Below are 20815 nucleotides of genomic sequence, written 5' to 3'. Positions count from 1 at the left end.
TAAACTATTTGAGGGCAGTGACCACATCTTACTCATCTTTGTAAACCTTGCACCAGGCATACTCTGGAGCTCCACCATGTTTGGTAAATGAATGAATGACCTGATGATATGAGCTTTCTTTTTCTAGCTGCTTCTTCCTCAACAGCTTCTCTACTCTTGCATAAAGCCTTCCTGCCATCATCTAACTAGTCTGCCTATTAAATGCCCTCCACAAAACCTTCAATGACTCCCTGTTGGTCTTGGCATAAGTCCAAACTTCACTGCCTGCCTTGTCCATCCAAGCCTTCCTTTAATCTTTATTCTTTTCCCTCATAATCCATAGCACACTGCCGCACTTTTGGCAAATCCTCTAGCTCCTTTGTAAAGCAAGCCTTGCTTTGATTCTTGCTACCCTACATTCTTTGCAGTTCCAAGACAGAAGAAGGCCCTTTCAGCTCCCTCTGCTTGTGTCTAGGATGTTTCCTTGGTCAGAAACATCCCTGTCTCCAACCCAGCAAAATCCAGCTTGATTCTGGATCCCAGCAAGCTGCATGCTCTCTGTGAAGCCTTCATGGACAGCTACAACCCAAAGTGAGTGCTGCTTCCTATGTTCTTCCCAGTGCTACCTTGAGACTCTCTTCAGCATGGATGGCACCAGGTGGCCCTGTCATCATCTCACTTAGGTGTGGCTCATCTTCACAACAAAACTATAGCCTGAAAGTCAGGAGCCAATCCTTCTCTTTCTTCAGTATCTCTCACTGCAACAGTCCAAGAATGGGTTTAATAACATCTTTATGAGTTTAATTTTAACCCAATATATCCTGGATCAAATGATGTTGACTGATTAAAAAAAAAAACTCCTTATAGTCAATGTCTAATAGGACAAACATGTTTGCTTATTCTTTTATCCTTACAATGATATTATAAAAGATTTCTATTATGTGTTTAAAAACATTAAAGCTGGAGCATTATTGTATTAATGCATTAATTTTATTGTATTGGTATAATATACAGAATGAAGTATTCAAACATAATATTTTCTGAATGAAAAGGATAAATGTGCCCAAATGATAGTACAAGTAATATGAAAATATGTGTGAGATATAGAAATGCTATTTGTCTAAATATAAATAGTCTCACATATTTAGTGGTCAGAGAGAATATGGTAATAACTGAGCTGCAAATAACAATGTAAATATGTTCCATGGTGAATATGAATCATGTCAGATATGCAAATAAATGATACTTACCTCCATTCCCTGGTATATATCTTGAAAATCAGAAAACAGAATGAAGATCGTGAGGCCCGAGGCAGATATCAGCAAAAATGAAAATATATCTGAAGAAACACCAAACATTATTTTTAGATGCTAAAAGAATGTTTCATATAATTTGGCACACATTGCAGAATCAATTATCTCTGTTGGGCAAACACTGGATACATCTTCAGATGTTTTGATATATGCTCATATGTTTTAAAATATGTTCAGTGCTTATATGATAAAGGTGATATCTTAAAATCTTTCCTGAATAAGGCTGAAAGTAGAAGGATGTTCATTAAAGAAGAATGTATATAGGAACCTCTGTAAGGGAGTTGCCTCAACTGTGGATTCCTGGAGGCTGGGACATCCTGCTTTGACCATCTGAATGGTCACCAGAGAGGCCCTGGTGCATTAGCTCCACCTGTCTAGTGAGCCCTGCACATAAGGAATGAATAGGCCTCTTGGCAGCATTTCCTTCTTCACTGCTAGGAGAATAAAGTCCCAGAATCTGTGATCAGTGTTCCAGCCTTCACCAATTTGGTCCCATCAGCCTCTCTAAACTGACCTCTGACTGTTCTTTTTAGGTGCAACAGAAAAGTTCAACCACAATAGCCAGCACTTCCACAGAGTCCCAGTTCTCTGACTTCTCTGCCTTTGCTCACAAAATGCTCTGTATAGGCAAAATTCTTCCTGTCTTGGCATAGTACTTTTTTTTCCCACTTAATGAGCTCAGTTTAACTGGCACTTTCCTTTCAAAGACCCCCTAATCCTCCCTTATGAAGTTTATTTCATATGGTACATATCATACTCAGCCTAATCTTAATTTATCTAATCTACTAGGCTGTGATCACTTGGAGCAATGTTGGATGTGGGCACCAGGGACTCTGACTTGAAAAAAATAAGTGAATGACACATACATCTGCTGAATTTCCAACCTGCCCAAATTGCTTTACTTTGGGGAGATAAACTTCCCCAGATAAACTGTTCCCAAATTATTGCTCATATCCCTCAAAGCCCAACATCTCCTGTCGGTCAGAGCTGATAGCACAGCACTTCATAAATAGTACCTTAGAAATGTCTTTGATAGGAATATCACCTTTAGGCTAAAACACTAGAATTAAATTGGTATTGTCATGATATAAATGACCACAAGGGTTTCCCTTGAACTCTCCCAGTGTCATGTGTTCTGGTGCTGATGGCCTACTGCACAACTCAGTAATGTACCAACTGAAAATCTGAGGCAAGTGCTCCTCTCCAGGGGGCCCTACTTTTGAAGCCACACCCTTGCACACCTACACTCGCCCTGGTTCTCATCCATGTCTCATTTCTTGCATATGATGCGGTGCAGGACCTCTCAGAAAAATGTCCAGGATTGTTCTAGAGGAGTGTGAAGCAGGGAGGAGAAAAATGGGAATTGCATCTCCCCAAATAAAACAATCTACTCATGGTTGTGGTGATAAAAAGATCCCAGGAGACAGCTGTATGGCTCTTACATACACTTCATTGTTTGGGAGGGGCGGGGACTCAGAAGCTGGCAAGAGAAGGATGCCTCACAAAGGCCTGGTCCTCCTATTTGACAATAGGAAGGAAATTGCATTATGTGCACAATATATTTTATAAAAAAAGTTTTAAAAGAGGTAATCCATAAGAATCCTTAAAAATCATTTCAAAGGAAGAATGTAGAACTGGATGATTTTACTAATTATTTCTTGCAAATTGGCAAGGAAAGGATCATTCCTACTAAAAAAAAATTATAGAAGAAAGAAAAACTTAAAGAAGTTTCAAATCTATTACCCAAGCCTAACAAAACCTAACACAGAAATCTTCAGAATCCCATATGAAATGTAGATTTTAAAAAACTATAAAAATTCAACTTAGTAAATGTATAATCCACCACAAATTAGTAGCATTTGCTCAAGAAGACAATTTAATAATAAGCTTCTTAATATAACACATTCTAGCAGTAGGTCAAAAGAGAAGAAAGAATAATCATCAAGACAGATCATGGGAAGGCATTCTATGAAATGTATCTCCTGTTTTTTGATTTAAAAACACTATTGATTAACTGTAAAAGAAGGGTATTTTCTTTATATGAGGTGGGCTACCTTGCACCAGTATTCAGTCATATTTATGAATGAAAACTACTAGAACTATTTCTATCAAGGGGTGGAGCTATCTACTATCCTGCTATTGTTTAAGATTGTCCTAGAAGTTCTGGACTATATACTAAGATAGAAAATAGGGGCATACATTCTAGTTATGGGAAATGAAGAAGGAATATTATAGCTAGCTATTATTAGTACCTGTCTTTCTAGAACACTTGAGACTCAAAAGTTTTTAGAAAGTTGAGAAAATGAGGCTACACTAATCTTGCTACTTATTAAAAACATCTTATAAAATTATAATTGTTAAAATATAGTGAAAGATCAAAAATAGACTGGTTGGCATATCAATGGAACACAAAAGACAGTCTGGAGTAAATTTTATATATATATATATATATATATATATATATATATATAAACATATGTAATATAAATTATAAGAAAATCATAAATACATGTGAATAGAGGTATGATGAAGTTGGCATTGTGCTTGGCTAAGGAACAAATGAATGAAAGGATATTAAATACTCAATAGTCAAAAAAAGTCTGCTACAAAAACTGATTGACTAGTTGGATAAATTAATTTGATCCCTACTATAAAAATGTACCAAAATTATATTAGATTTTTTAAAAAACACTAAAAGAAATTTTTAAAACTACACAGTGTTAATCTATCCTACTTTACAATTAGAAAAACTTTCTGTGTATAAAGCAAATGGGGAAAAACCCATAAAAGAATAAATAGCTTACACAGGTAATAAGGAAAGTAACAGTAATCCAATAGAAGAAATAAATAGATGTAAAAATGTACCTAGACATTTCACAGAAGAGATGGCTAGGGATGTGAAAATGTATTTAATCCTCACTGAAAATCAAAAATTGCAAATAAAACCAAATGAGAGATTATGTTTAAAAAGTCTTATTTGACTTGACAAGAATTTTCTTTTTTATTTCCCATGTTGGATATGCTGCCTGAAGCAAACTCTTTCCAAAGGAATGATTGGACTGAAATTGGTACAAACTTTATGAAAAGCAATGTAAGTTTTATACCATATTTATAATACCGAACTATTGGAACAGTTGCATGGTCATCAACAGGGTGACCATGAGTCCTCTTTTGCTCAGCCATTTGGTGTTTGAGCCTGGCATGATTATCAATCATGGTTTTCTTTTAACTCTCAACAGTGTCTCTGTCTTTTGGAACAGAAAATATTCTCTGGCTTTTCTGCGTAAAGGTCTTGATTGTAGCTTTGAAAAGTTTTTTTTTGGGGGGGGGGCGGGGGTGCTCATTTTTTATTCACTTAGATGAACATACTAGGGAAGTAAATAAGAATTTTTGAGTCCCTAATAAAAGCGCTGGACCCTTTCACATGAAATTCCTCATGCAGTTTTCCCTGAGGACTCACTTTCTACAGATGAGGAAATAGGGGCCCAGAATGAATGGTTACGATAATTTCTTCAATATTCTGAAGTTACCAAGGGGTCAACTTGTAGTTGAATTGGTTCAAACCCTTTTCCAAAAACACTGTGGCATATATGCTTGTGCTTAAAATGATTCTTGGTGGCTTCCAATAGAAAAGGACTCATGTGACCGTTGAACAGTGTCTGTGTTCATCTGCAGATGTGCAAGTTTTGCCTGGGGTTCTACCACCCATGACCATCACATCCAATATTCATTCTGAAATAATGCAATTATTTTCTTCTTCATTAGTAACTTAAAATTCTGGGAAGGGTGGGGAGGAGATAAGTATTCAGAACCAAAAAAATAATTAAATTTTATATACTTACAGTTTGTGTAGATAGGTTTTCGAAATGGTTTTCCCTTAGAAAAGATGAATGCTACTGTGATGCAGTTGAAGGTGACAATGGGCCACAGTGTGGTAGTCTCAAAACTTAAAATTGAACCAGGAATCAGAGTTGCATTTCTAGTCCAGTTTCTTTCCAAACTCACATTGGATGAGAAATTACTTGGGTTGGCCAGGAAGCACTCACTACAAAGGAATTGCCAGCAGTTATGGAACTTTCAATTCTATTTTTAATACATTAGATGAAAAAAAAAAGTTAATCACTACCCTGGGACCTCAGGTTTCAACCTGTTCCAGTTGGTAACTACCAAGACATTCTGTTAACTTGTTGCAATGACAAAGAAGAAATAAAATTCAGAGGATGTCAGGATCGGTCTGTGGCATTACATTAAGGGCAAGTCTTGAAAGGGCTTGGATGACAATTTTCTAAGAAATTTCTTTCAATTCAAAGAGTAAATATACCATGTGAATTGGATGTGTGTGTGTGTGTGTGTGTGTTCTTCTTCATGCACTACGGGGAGCCTCCTATGTCCTGAGTTTGAATCTCCCTACTCTAATCCTCTCTCCTTATATAGAAAAAAGTCTTCCTGAACATGATGTGCTTCCTATGATGAGGTACGTAATTTATACGCCATTTTGCCAATAAATTAAGGAAATTTTTCAGACCGATCTAGGAGACCTTCACATCCCTTTTCGACCCCCAATTTCGTTGTCATCTTTTGTCACTTCTCTCACTCTCCTTACACTCCTGACAGATGGGATTATCCCCTGTTCCTAAAATGCCACAGTTTGCAAACTGATCAAATTGGCATGTTCCCTTTAACTGAAGTAGCACTTACCTTTCAAATATCATTATATTTAACATTACTTTTACTGGGAAGTGAACCTAACACATTCTATTCTTCCCTCTATTGCTCATTTAGCTCATTATTTTGCAGTGATTTTGTTGATATATTATTATTTTCCACCTGAGGGGTACGATTTCCTTGAATATGGAATTTTTCTTTTGATTTTGATTTGTTTTGTTTTACTTAAATTTATAAGAAATCCTTAGGCACAGTACAGTGGGGTCATATAATATTTACTCAGAAAAATGCTTGCATAAGATTCAGGATTTCCCAGTCCTGACTTTTTTTTTTCATCCTCTTCTTTTTTGTTCTCCCCCCAATAATAAAACCTATACATTATTTTCTATTAGCTTTCTTCTTCAGCTTGAAAGTTTATAATTACTATTATAACTTTATTGATAAGATTAATTCTCCAATTGTAAATTCAAATGCAAGACTTAAAATCACTATCCTGGGCTCCCTAGGGCCCAGAAATGTGCTTTGATATAGTAGATGTCCAGTTAATGTTTGCAAAATAAACCCTTGGAACAAAGGATCAGAACTCACATTCTTGCACACACACACACAAATAGACAAATAGCAAATAGACAAATAGATTAGATGGGCTGAATTACAGTTGACCAGTATTGTACAGCCAGTTAGGGATAGAAGCAGAACTATCCCTATTTCTTCTCCATTCCCTATTCACCACACTGTGGTTTCTATCAGAATTTGACTGATAGAGTGAGTGTATGCACTCCAATTTGGGGGAGAGGGGAATCTGGTTTTGAGTCTAAACAAGGTTCTGTACTTCAAGTAATACTCAAATTGCTGAATTTGAGATCTAAACAACAACCTTAGACATCATTTGATAGTTTTCCATATGAGTTTCACTGATTTCTGGGTTTCTGATGCCTTCACTCTCACAGTGGTGGGAGGACGGGGTGTAATATGTGTGCATGCACTTTTCCAGAAAGCTCTTTTCCTGTTTTCTTTTAGGGTCAAGGAGGCTTCCTCAGAAAAATTAAAGTTTTCGCATCTATGATAAAGTTTACTTCATCTTACCTTTGATTTATATAGTTAAACAAAGAAAGCCTAGGAGGTAAAGAGACTTTTCTTCAGTCTAATGTTCCAATTCCATCAGAGCAACAATACCATCAACTAACATTTAATTGTAATGTTCATTGGAAAAATCCAAATTAATTTAAGCTAATCTCTCTGTATGGCTGTTTCAGGGACCAGCAAACTATAGCCCACAGGCCAATCCAATGTACCACCTGTTTTTATAAACAAAGCTTTATTGGAACATGGCCACGCCCACTTATTTACATATTGTCTATGGCTGCTTTTGTACTGTAACAGTGGAATTGACTAATTGCAACAGAGACCATCCAGATCACAAAACCTAAAATATCTACTGTCTGGCTCATCTACAGGAAATGTTTCCCAGCCCTTGGTCTATGGGAAATTCAAACTACTAAGGAATGGATAATTCACACAGTCAACCCGCTGAGAGATGTACACATCAATCAGCAGTGTGACAGATCTTCCACACCCTCTCCACATGGCTCATCCAGAACTCCACTATTAACTGTTTTCTGTTTTATCATTTGTGTTTTGAAGCATGGAGACTCAATTTTTGTTTATTAAAATTTTAGGATATATGTTTGAACCAAGCTATATCTAATTACATCATCAGAATGGAAAGCTAAGAAAATGAACTCACGCGTCTCGGTAGACCTCACAATACCAGGGTTGTTGCTTCACATAGAGAAATGCACAGACCTGCACAATGCAGGTGAAACAGGAATGCAAGAAGACCGAGAGCAGCAAAGGCGGAGAGAGGAGCTGTCCGGCTGGTCGAAATGGAGCCAGCTTTGGGTAGGCATGTGTTGAACTCACTGAAACACAAGCATATTTTTTTCCTTTACAATTTCATCATTAAGAATAAAAAATTGAGATACACATTATCTTGTGTCTTGTACTAGAATTCAGATTCAGCAGACATGAGTTTAAGGTTTACAACTGCATAAGCATAATTCTATACAAGCTTTCTCTCTTCCTTGCTTTACCTTTAGAAATGAAAAGTAATGCATTAAAAAGCCTGGAATTATTACATTTACCATACCACATGGCACACACATTTTTTTCCACAAGCAAACAAACCAGAGATGGTATGTAAAAGAGGAAGATGGCCTTCCACATGGGGTATGCAACACAAATATTATCTCCCAGTGATGACAGGAAAGTGGAGAATTAGAATAAATAGGCATTTGGCTAGACTAATCTGTATATGCTTGGTAATTAAAGAAAGCACTCCATCTATTAGTCATTCAACCAGCATTCTCTGAGCAATTCAGCGTGCCAGGAACTGTGCCAGGAGTGTGTTCTGTTTCTTCCTGGATACACACATAAACGGGAGTTTTTTTAATGCACATTCCATTCAGTTAGGGGGGAAAAAAACCCAAAGAAAAACCTTGCTTCTAGATAAGAGTGGTGTATTGTGTTTTTGACCCTAGGGCTTTTTTTTTTTAAATTTAGGGATTGGAAATGGGCAATTAAAAAGAACAATTATTTTCTAAAAAGATGACTACATCCTTCTTAGAAGTCATATACTCTACCAAGCTGATGAAAATGAAATGCATTTTCAAGACAGAGCAGATAAGAAGTGTGGAGACATTAGGAATTAGAAACTTCACATTTAAAAATTATTAGTCACCAAGAAAATGCAAATAAAAAATACATGACATACTGTCCCACACCACTTTGACTACTATGATCTAAAACATCCAATAACAACAAAAACCGCAAATGCTGATAAGGGTATGGAGAAAAGGAACTTAAGTTATTAGAGCTGTAACTTAGCATAGCTACTATGGAGAATACGGAGGTTCTTCAAAAAACTAAAACTAGAACTACCATGATACTTCTAGGCATATATACAAAGGAAATAAAAGCATCAGAGAGAACTGATAGCCCATGTTTATGGGGGTGCTATTCATGATAGCTAAAGTATGGAATCAGGCTAGGTGCCTATCAACAAAGAAACGGACACACACACACACACACACACACACACACACGAGCATTATTCAGCCATAAAGAAGAATGAAATCCTGTCATTCTTCTTTAGATAGATGAAACCGGAAGACATTTTATTAAATGAAATAAGCCAAATGTAGAAATACAAGCACTGCCCGGTCTCTTTCAAATGTGAAAACTGGGGAAAAAAAAATCAACCTGAATAGTGATAACTGGAGACCAGAAGGCTGGGGGTGGGGGATGTGAGGGTGGGAGAGGGGTGGTTAGATCTGATCTATGTGCACTGTATTATGGAACAATCGCACTGAATCCCATTAATCTGTACAATTAATATGTATTAATAAAAATTTTAAAATAATCATGTTTCAGTTTTTGTTTTCCTTCCCTTTTCACAGCTTATCTCGGGTTTGTCTGATAAACAGAAGGTAGAAGGTGGATGCTTATGTTTGCATTTGTGCACGTAGAGACAGGGTGGTAGGGACTGATGTTCAGTTTGGGATAACAAAACTCTGAAGCAGGTCTTCATTGGTTCATTGTGTGTCCTGGGTTAGCCATTAAACTCTCTGATTCTTCACTTTTTTCAAAATGAGCTTGTTGAAATGTTTAAATGGTATCCAAAACGCCTTTCAACACATTTATTCCAAAGCTCTATGACTGTCCACACTCTCGCCATTAGCAGTTCCATCAGTGATTCCCAAGCAGGGTGGCAGGCTAGGGCCTGTGGAGTGTGCAGGGGGGAGAGAGACATCTCCTCAGACAATTTGAAGACCAAGGGAAGATGTGAATAAATTGCATAGTAAAGAACACAACAGACACTAGTATGGCAATATGTAAATCAATGGATGTGTAATTGATGTGATTCTGCAATCTGTATATGGGCTAAAAATGGGAGTTCATAACTCACTTGAAGCAAAGTGTGAAAGATGATATATCAAGAACTATGTAATGTTTTGAACAACCAACAATAAAAAAAAAAAAAAGAAAAAAAAAAAAAACATCTATAATTCTAGATAATAAAACTCTTCTGGCTTTTAAAAAAAAAAAAAAAAAAAAAAAAAAAGAATTTGATGGGCCTTTGTCCTCACTTTCTGGGATGTTTCCTTCACATCCCTGGGTGCCGGGAGAATCTCTCTTTTTCATGGTGATAGTTTATGCTAATAAGATGACTGATGGTACCTTTGAGGAGAATATTATATTAACAACATTACTCAGGAATGGGGTTGGCCATACCGAAAGACCAACTGTGGGATTAGATCTAAGTTTTTGAGCCACATATCAGCATGATCTGTAAGAGGTGGCTGGAAATTGAGCTCAGCCTTTGGTCAATGATTCAATCAGCCATGTTTAATAATGAAACCTTCAATAAAAACTCTAGACTCTGACATTCATTTGAACTTCCCTGGTTAGCAGTACCCTGCACATTGTCATACATCTGTGTGTCAGGATGGTGAGGCATCCTGACCCCATGGGGAAAGGACAATGGAAGTCACATTCAGGTCTCCTTCCAGACTTTGCCCCCTGTGTCTCTCTCTTTGGCTAGTTCTGAGCTGTATCTTCTTGCTATAAATAAAAGTGCCATTATAAGCATAGTGCTTCTCTGAATTCTGTGAGTTGCCATAGCAAATTATTGTATCTGAGAAGGTAGTGGGAACCCTTAAATTTGCAGCCAAGTGGTCAGATGAACCCCAGACTTGAGGCTGAACTCGGCAGACTTGTGGAGGCTGAGCACCTCACCTGCAATATCTGGCCTAACTCTAGGTGGTTGCTGTCAGAAGTCATTGCTTGGATACACAGTGTGGGCTGAAGTCAGGGCTGGAAGAGACCATATTCCCAGGTCACAGAGGCAGAGGCTGAACTGTTTGGCATTCTCTCTGCCCTCCAGTATCCAAGATGGAATGTGATTGCACAATTCATAAAGAGGGTATTGGAGAGAAGGATAGTGACATCTCTGTGCATTTGGCCTCTACCTCTTTGGTCAATTCTCTTACACATGCTCATTATAGTTTCTGGTCTTTTAATCTTATTTTTTTAATAAAAGAATTGTGGTAGATTGAATTATTGGCTTCATAGAGGTGGAGTTAATTTGGGGCTTCACTGTGTGACATTGTGTAGCCAAAGAGATGTTAACATTGGTTTTAAGCATTCTTGCCTGGTTCACCTTGCTCTGCTTTTGCTCTCTGTGACTCTCAGGGAGAATATACACTGTCTGTCCTTTCAGGTTGTCCCTAAATGGAGAATGTAAAGAACTGAATCAAACCCCAAAGCATGACCAAAATCAACCCATCTACATTCTAAAGCATCATGGTTGTGCTGAGCAACCTAGATCCTCTGAATGATAGTCAGGCTATAAACCCATTAGCGGGAGAATAACTGCTTGGGGGGCATAAGCCCCTGAATGTTGGGGGTAGGTTTTATTTGGCATTCTTGTAGCAATAACTGGTTGATATCTGTTACTATATGATGTGAGGTTTCCTCCCAAAGCTTTTGCCCCCTGCCCCTCCAAAGCTTCATGCTGCAAGAGGATTTGTAAGAGAAATGATTGGGTTATGAGCCTTAACCCAATCAGTGAACTGATCCCCTGATGGGATTTACTAAGTGGTAGCTAAAGGTAGGTAGGGTGTGGCTGGAGGAGGTGGGTAAGAGGGGGTGTGCCTCTTAGGAATATATTTTGTGTCTAGGGAGTGGAGTCTCTCTGCTTTCTGATCATCATGTGAGCAGCTTCTCTCCACTACACTCTTCTGCCATGCTGTTCTGCCTCACCTCAAGCCCCAAGGAATGGAGCCATCTGTCTATGGATTGAGACCTCTGAAACCATGAGCCCCTGAATAAACTTTTCCTCCTCTACAATTGTTCTGGTCAGGTCTTTCAGTTGCAGCAGGAGAAAAAAGCTGACTAAAACAACATACAGAGCATTGAATAAACTTACATAGAGTATTTTGATTTTTTCCATATTAGAGAATTCTAATATTTCTAACAGGGAATCTGTTTTCCTGAGTATAAATAACAACAAAAAGAATAAATACCATCTTGGGACACTTACTAGGTTCTAGAGATTGTGCCAAGTGTTTTATAAATATCATCTTTATTCCCTGAACAAGCAACATAAAACAGATAAATTCTACAGATGATGAAAATGAGGTTTAAAGAAGTAGAACCCCTTGCTTAAAGAAGGTTAGTGAGTGACAGGGTGAAGATGTGAACTCAGGTCTGTCTGACTGTAAAGCCTCATGTTCTCTGCTCTGCAGCACATTGCGGTATGGTGGGTTTCATAAATTAAAATGAACACAATGAGAAGCCCTGAAATACCAACTTGGATAGTAGTGCTGTTCATCCCTAGGCAGAGAAACTGTTCTGAATTGTCCAGATTTCCTTAAAATGATGATGACATATGCTATCGGACAGTGTGCAGAGGAATGCAAGCTTACAAAATCATACATTTTACTCAGAATTAATCACCCCATCCATGAGTTCCCACAGCACATTACTCACAATGCTGCTATGATGGAGGGTGTCTTGCATTAAATTCAGTTGTTTACCTATGTACTCAGCAGCCTGTGAGCTCCCTGAGGGAAGAAACCCTGCTTCATTAGTTTCATCCCTTACTAACTCTGGCATAGAGCCTGCTACAAGGGATGATTCTATCACTTCATGTTCTAGTATCAAAAGGTAATCTTTAATTGTTCGGCATCCTTTGGATGTCATGTAGTTGATCTGCTTTACAAATATTTCAAAACATGCAAGTCAGATTTCCAGAGACTCATAAACCCATCTGAACTGCATGCAAAATTCTGAGTGTATCTCATGACATTGCTCATAAGTACCATTTGCTAACCAACTGTGCCCCTGGAGCTCCAACCTCATGACATGTCAAAGGTGAAAAGATTTTTATCTCCCACCAGCTTCTCCAAGAGGATCACATCCCAGAAAAGGTGCTCAGCAAAGCACTGGTGGGGTTTTTGGAAGAAATATATGTCATGGAGAAATTCCCTCCCTCATCCACTTCTCTAGATACTGCTTCCTCTCGTCTGCTGGAGTATTTGGCCTACATGGAGCTCAGTTATATGGCCCCACCTTCACTCACAGAAAATGATTGGCCTCATGGTGGACATTTTACCCAAGTGGGTCAATAAATTTCCTCTCTAAAAGGTTTGCAGCTGTGGCAATGAGAGACTGAGCTCATCACCTTGGGAAAAGAAGCAGAAAGGCTATGGAGATTCAGCCCTATTGCCACCCTTCGGGGAACATTTGCAAGGTCAATGAGTAGAAGCCAGTAAGAAACAGTCAGATTGGAAAAATTAAGAGAGAGAAGATGGCTGTTTGGAAATAAAGGAAGTGAGCCCATTTTTGAATTTTCAGTGTTCTAGCCTCCCTCAGGCCCATGAGCTTCAGAGTTTTTGTTCTCAGGTGGCTTTTGGGTAGTTATGTTCCTCATCACCTCCCTTCTCTATCTTCTTGATAGCGTGTGAATGAATCTTGTGGAAGACAAAAGAGATGTGGCTAATTGAAATTTTCTTTAAGGGAGTTGCTACACAGATTAGGGTCCAAATGGCCTTTGAGACATGCTCTTCCCTAATTGACTTCCCCTCCTGACTTCATCTTATTTTTCTCCTTGATTTTCTCTTTATGTATCATTTCTTGTCTTATTGGCTGTTTTTGTATTTTGCCTTAAAATCCTACAGGAACTCAACAAGAGTATACATAAGTAAGTAAATAAACTAATTAAACACACCATGGCATTGTCTTTTCTCAGTATCAAGCCTTAAACTGCTTCCTTGGAAATGTAAGGAGCCTTGACAAGAGTCATTTCACACTGATAGCATCCAATTGTCAGTGACTCATAAGGGCTGCAGATGAATGTCTACCCTTCTCAGCCGTCAAGATTTTCTGTTTTCTGCCCAACGCACCTTTTCAAATTTTATCTCCTGCTGCTTCTTTTCACGTACCCTACAGTATGGTCAAATTGAAAAACACTTACCCCATATTTATCAGCTCTTGCTCATGCTGTTTCCTTCTATTTGAAATGCTCTCCTTTTAGCAAAATGTTTTTGAAATCTATCCATCCCTACTGTGTTGTTGTGAATACTACGTGTTCCATGAGGTCATCCCTAGCATCTCTCTCCTTTCTCTGTTGCTTTCTCCTCCAGAAACCCAGATTATCAAAAACAATCACTCCTTTCTCTGAACTCCCAAAGATCTGCTATTTTCTGCCACTCACTACTTTTGACTTGCATCTCATTTTTTCACGCATGTGAATCCCCCACTAAACTCTAAACTTGAGAGATCATCCTTTTTAAGTCCCCCTGTTTGTGCCTTTACATGGAGTAAGACAAGAATGCTTGTGTATCAGAGTGTTGAGTAGTGCTTTTCTTGTGTGGAGAGTTTGGGTGAGCCGTCTGTATGAGGACAATAACTAGGAAGTGCCAACTCAGTGTGAAGAGATAAGATCCTAATGTTTCCATAGCACCTTGTAAGGGAGACCCATATTGGACCTTCAACTATAAGCATCCCCTTCCCTGGCTCTGTGTATTGATTTAGCAAGGGAAAACCATAGAGATTATCAAGAGATTCATCAAGGGGAGTTGTTAGGAGTAGTATGAACTGTCATTTTCTTCCTTCCTTCCTCTCTTTCTTCCTTCCTCTCTTTCTTTCTTTCTTTCTTCTTTCTTTTTCTTTTTTTTTTTGGCAGTGATGGGGTGGGGGAGAGTACCAGGGATTGAACTCTGGGCACTTGACCATTGAGCCACATCCCAGCCCTATTTTGTATTTTATTTAGAGACAGGGTCTCACTGAGTTGCTTAGTGCCTGACTTTTTGCTGAGATTGGCTTTGAACTTGCGATCCTCCTGCCTCTGCCTCCCAAGCCACTGGGATTATAGTCATGTGCCGCTACACCCGGCTTTGAACTGTCTTTTTCTCCTCAGGGTCTCCACAATCTAAGGAGAAGTCATAAAACCCACTCTAGGAGAGACTGGAAGTGATTTTGAGAGGAGGTTTGACTGTGCATACTCCTTTTCTATGCAACATATAAAGGAGGGAGGGAAACAGTGATACCAAGCTATACACTTATTGTCTGGTAGGTCAAGTAGACGTCATGGAATTTAGCCTGGCAAGAGCAACCCCAAAGGGATCTGCCCAATGGTGCAGCCTGCTAAAGTCTTTGTGGCATGTACCACTAGAGCATAGCAGCAGAAAAGATTTCTGAAGGGTCAGAAAAAACATGTATTTTCATTTACTTCCATGATAGGGAGTGGTCTAGTCCAGACCCATCCACAGGGAATCTCCGAAGAACTCACAAGTGAGCACCACACAGATTGCCTGAGTTTAGATGCCTGCTATGTCAGAGGCATTTGACAGGACAGAACTACAATGCCTCCACTTAAGTAAGAAGAGCCCTGCTCTTGAAGCTCTTATTCCCTGAATAAGGGAGGAGAGTGGGTGAAACAAGGCAAATAAAGAGAGGACATGGCCTTCTCTCCCACTGCTAGCTCCAAGCCACAAGTCAGACTTGATCAAGGGGGAGAAAAGCTTTGAATTGGATAAAAATGTGAAATATTAATTTATGATACCTGGATTTTTCATATCTAAAGATGAAAGTCATTTTAATACTTGAAATTGACCAGGAAATGACCCGACTGTGGGAGGATGGAGCTTGCAGGGAGGGGAAAACAGAAAGTTTGAAGGCAGAGAGTTAAGAGCAAGTAAATGAAAATACATGTTTTGTTTCCACGCTCATCTTCACCAGTCTTCTAGAGGGCAGCCCATCTCCCAGACCAGCTATAGGTGTGTTGAATAATAACTGGACACGGTTTGTCATTCTGATAGAGCATCATGCTTCCCATTTATCACCCTTCCAAGTCAGTCTTCTCTTAGAGGTAATCATGGTCCTTCCTGGAGTCATCCCAACATCCCCACTGAGCCCACACTGGAATGAGAGACTGAGAGCTTCACAGGGTGACCAACTGGCATGATGATCACTAGGCTATTGTCACTGGAAAGAGTAAGAAGCCTCACCTCCATAATCAACCATGGAATTAGTGGGTAGGTCTCAAAGTAACTTTCTCAAGGTCATATAGCAATTCTGAGGCAAGACTAGAACTACTGCCCACATTTTAAGGTTTCTAGTGACATAAGTCTACCTAAATTCATTCTGATTCTTTTTAAGCGCTCAACAAGCCAGCCAGTCTTGTCAAAAGAAAAAATAGGAGAGGCGCAGTGTGAGATCATTGAGCTCTGTGTGAGTGTTTAGTGCACAGTGCACCATGATGTAGACTTCATAGGTATCCTCAGGGATACCTGAGGACATTTCACATGAGGAAATAATTTATTTCTTAAGTACGTTGCCAATGGTCACAGAGGTCCTTGGAGGACTCTCTTACTTGGGTCCAGATAGAGAGTGGTAGAAGATGTCCATGGCTTCGACCCCCCCGCCCACTGCCTGCCATATTAGTTCTTGGAAACTCTTAGCTTTCCTTTTTTAGTTTCATTCATAAATAAATCATGCAAATTGCTTAAAATACCCAACATCATAGAAGCAATAGCATTGATTCAAAATTATTCAGTCATCTGAATATTAATAGCATATAGAAAAATATTTAATGGGCTATGAATAGACACTTCAACCCTAATCATCAAAACTGATATCACTTGTGTCTCTGAAACTGGTGAATTTTGTCATTTGGTTGATATAATAAATGACTTCAATATCAGTTTCATGTTTCAAGATGCTACGTGAAATTCTCAAAGTTATTAATATCCTGCATGATCTGATGTTTTATTGGTTATTTTTCATAGTACTCCATTGTTGAACCAAAAAAACGGGATGACAGTGCCATTCTTTTTCTTTGCCCTCTGTTGTGGCAGTTACTTTCTCACTTATTAAGAGTTAGTATCAGGCCCTGAGTTCCTCGATCGGAAACACTTTATCAGCGTCACCTCAAAGGAAAGAAATGAATAATAGCTGTTGTAAGCCACACCTTGCTTTTGAGAGAATTCCACCAGAATAAAATGCTAGCATTTGTTCTCACATGTCATGGACCTAAAAAACCCTAGTTTCACGTCAATATGAAGAGAAAGCTGAATAATGGAAAGTGATCCTTGGGTTTTTAAAAATTCCCTTTCTAGATTTCTTATTCATTTCTCTCTCTCTCTAAGACAAAAACCTACAAAGAGCTCAGAACTTTTAAAGTTAAAACCTATTTGCTATCAGAATAGTTTACTATCAAGTCGGTACTTTAAGACTCAAGTCAGCCCAACATCACTTTGAAAAGATTATAGGCAACAAGATCTGAGTAATTAGGATGCCACTTTCTCAGAAGTTGTTACTTGTGTAGGTAGTTCTAGAATTTCAGAAATAAATATGAGTAATGCAGTTGACTTTGCTAAAGAGCTTACTTGTTAAACAGACCATCAAAGTAATGGCTACATCCTGCATGAGATACTGGTAATTCCCAAAGATCTGTAGCTGCTGAAAAAGAAGGAAAAGTAAATGTAAGTGTGGCTTCTGTCATTACAGAGTTTCTGTATCATTCCCAACACTCTTTCTAAAGTTCTTAAGAGGCAATTGTTATTTTTCTCCTCTCCTCAGGAATCAAACGATTTACCTAAAACCATTAGCATCTCATGGGATGAAATGAGACAGACCATTACTTTCCCGACCTTTAACTGAATTCCACATTAGCAATGGGAGTCCATCATATGGAATCACACTCCTATTGGTCACATTAATTCTGGCATCTGCCCTCTCAGCAATGGGATTCTCAGTAGAAGATTTTAAAGCCTGAAACCCCCTCCTTGAGAACACTAAACTTCAACATCAAAGCCTACTCACGTTACAGACCAGATTTATGCACATGAAAAATATGACTGGCCTTTTAGAGAGTGAACCAAAGGCTCAAAGATTTCTGGGTCAAGGTCCTTGGAGGACTCTCTTACTTGGGTCCAGATAAGCAGAGTGAACGACTTCTGTATGAACTGTGGTTGCTACTCCATCCGTAGAGATAAGTCCTGATTTCACCTTTTGGAAAAGGGGTAGTTGGTTCCTCAATGTCTCACCCTATCCCCAAACTCTAGTTCTTTCTGTCTTCTTTAGCTTTTTTCTTATAGTCTTTCTCTTCTTTCCCTTTCCCACCCCTGAGTGGTAAAAAAAAAAGATGAAGCAGGGCAAAGTTTTTAACAGAAGCTTTAGTTTTCACTGTAAAAGCAGTTCTATGGAGGGCTTTGAAAATCAGCCAGTACAACAGCTCAGAAGCAGCTATTTGCCAAGGATAAGACCTAATCTGTGTTGTTTTTGTTTGTTTGTTATTTGGTACCAGATATTGAACAGGGGCACTCGACCACTAAGCCACATCCCCAACCCTTTTTGTACTTTATTTAGAGACAGGGTCTCCCTGAGTTGCTTAGTGCCTTGCTTTTGCTGAGGCTGGCTTTGAACTCATGATTCTCCTGCCTCAGCCTCCAAAACTGCTGGGATTACAGGCGCGCGCCACCATGCCTGGTCCTAATCTGTGTTTTGAACCCAGGATTCAAAATGTGAACCCAGGATTCCTGGCTTCCGGTCTGTTTGTTCTCTCAGCCTGGCTGCCTTTTGGCCCTCCACATGTGACACAGCCCACAAGATGCCACATAGCTTGTGGTCTTCTGATTCACCTCTTAAATCTCCCAGGAAAGCAATAAAATAGCTCTTTTCCCAAAGCGTACTTTGAGACTGTTATAATTCTTTAACTGTCGAGCAAACTATAATTGGACTAATGAAGATTACTTTCAACCTATACATGGTTCTTCCTTAGAATTAATTGATCTTAATGGTTATTACCATTTAATTTTAAGAGGTGTTTTTTTTTTTTTTTTTTTTTTTTACCTTTTAAAGAGTTGCTAAGGTCTAACTGTGCAAGTTCTGGGTAGATGTAGGACTAAAACTCCAGTGTGGGAAATTTTTAGCATTCTAGCCTTTCAAAATCTGATTCAACAACTTCTCTCCTTTTTATCTCGTCTCAATCTTGCCAAAAATATTCCACAGTTGGAGACTGATCCATTTCCTGCAGAGTTATATTTAGGCTGCTCTGAAGCTCTCTTCATGCTCCAAAGAAAGAAACAGGGGCTTGGAGAGGTCAAAAGTCTCAGGTTATATGGAGAAAAACAACACCCTAGAAAACTGATCCACGGCTACTTATTTCTAGCCCACATTTCATGCATCATTATACCAGGTCTCCAAGTTTGTAGGCACATACTTCAAAAGATGTCATTTATTTATAAAACATTGAATTCTGTGTAGGAGCTACACCTCAGAGAATAAAACCAGAAATGCAGATATATAAATGCATTAGAACTGGGAAGAAATGATTTTGTTCATACCCAATAGAGCAGCAATGTTCCAATAAACTGGATTATGCCATACATGATCAAGTATTTAAATACTCCAAAGGATGAAACCAGAGCAGCTCGGCCTTCTCTGTTTAGAATAAATAAATAAAATTAGCGGATTAGGTATGAGGCACAACTACTCACCTTTCTTATATTTCAAAAAGAGTCTGATTTTTAACAGCCTGTTGATATATATTCACTTAATCACTGATTCATCCTCTCATATATTTAGTCATTCATTCATTCATTCTTTCCTCTAGTCATTACACTAGTGGATTCTTGACTCATATTTATTTAGGCCTTATGAGGTACAAGCATTTACTGAGAGTCATGGAGGATGTAAAATGAACCAGGCACAGTTCTTTCCTTGGAGTAAGAAGGCTATCGTATACATTAAAAACACAACGCAAGATTGATCAAATTACATTATGGGCATGTGTGAATATGACATAATGAATCCATTATCATGTCTAATTATAATGCACCCATAAAGAAAACACACAGTGCCACATTAGGATTAGGTATAGCATTTCACATACTCCCTTAATTGTGACTCTTTATATCTTAATAGCACATGCTTCCTGGGAATGGTTGTGTGAGTGTTCTAGAAGCCCTTAGACACATAAGGCTAAAGGATGGGTGCTCTTACATTGTAGGAAGTGTGGATGTGGTTCTGATTTTTGAGATGGAATCAGTTTTGCTGGCTTCAGTGTTCCAGGGAGAACCTAGGGTAATAATCTGAACTGGCCTGGAGATCAAGAGACTGACACTACAGCTAAAATTGCAATTTAGAAAGTAGATACTTCCTCTTGTAAAAAAAAAAAAGTTTCCACTTGAGCTGTTTTTCCTTTAGCAAAGTTTTGCTGGATGGTGGATTATGATGGGACAGAAGACAACAGGAGGCAATAGCACATGACAGTCCTGCACCCTCCTCTTGTCAGGACAGAAACAAATCTGTAGGAGAGAGACCCACATCTACTTTGTTTCTAGGCCCAGTGACTGGACACCTGCTCTGCTTAAAGACTTTGTTAACAAAACAAGGACATGAAAAGGAAAATATAGGCCAAACTACTAGTCACTGTGCCTCTAGCAAGAGAGTTGGGGTGGGAGATGGGCCAGGTTGCTTTGGGCAGATGTTTTCCAACAGCCTGTGAGTTGCCACCATTTGTTTTCAACACAGATGATGGAGCAGAAGACAAGCTGAGAAGAGGCAAGCATGTGAAGCCTGGATGCTTTCCCCAAGACTGACGTAAATACTGTGATTTCATCTTTTTTCTACAGTTGAATATAATTCCAGAAAAAATGAAGGCACCCAGATTCAAAAGAAGATACAAAAACCATTCTGAGTAAAGGCTGAAGGGTAGCCTCCAAAATTACAACTATTCTTAATGATTATGAATTCTGTGTAGTTCACACATTCCAGAAACATCCATTGAA

At 38.7% G+C, this 20815-nt stretch overlaps 1 protein-coding gene across 1 annotated transcript in view; it reads right to left on the bottom strand.

Moving 5' to 3' along the window:
• The window catches only part of Atp13a5 (ATPase 13A5), a 113979-nt gene that overhangs the window by 4361 nt on the left and 88803 nt on the right, over positions 1-20815 (bottom strand). The window contains exons 24-28 of the mRNA XM_058583577.1: positions 19370-19466; positions 17411-17483; positions 7705-7879; positions 5135-5337; positions 1230-1318 (exon numbers count right to left, since the gene is read on the bottom strand). Coding sequence (XP_058439560.1) covers positions 1230-1318; positions 5135-5337; positions 7705-7879; positions 17411-17483; positions 19370-19466 — 637 coding nt within the window. The remainder of the gene's footprint in view (positions 1-1229; positions 1319-5134; positions 5338-7704; positions 7880-17410; positions 17484-19369; positions 19467-20815) is intronic.

The sequence above is a fragment of the Marmota monax genome, unplaced genomic scaffold (genome assembly GCF_021218885.2).
Source record: "Marmota monax isolate L192 unplaced genomic scaffold, Marmota_monax_Labrador192_F-V1.1 WCK01_AAM20220418_F8-fsc00052, whole genome shotgun sequence".
NCBI lineage: Eukaryota > Metazoa > Chordata > Mammalia > Rodentia > Sciuridae > Marmota > Marmota monax.
The sequence above is the reverse complement of the archived record's forward strand: the minus strand, read 5'-3'. Positions and strand labels throughout refer to the sequence as shown.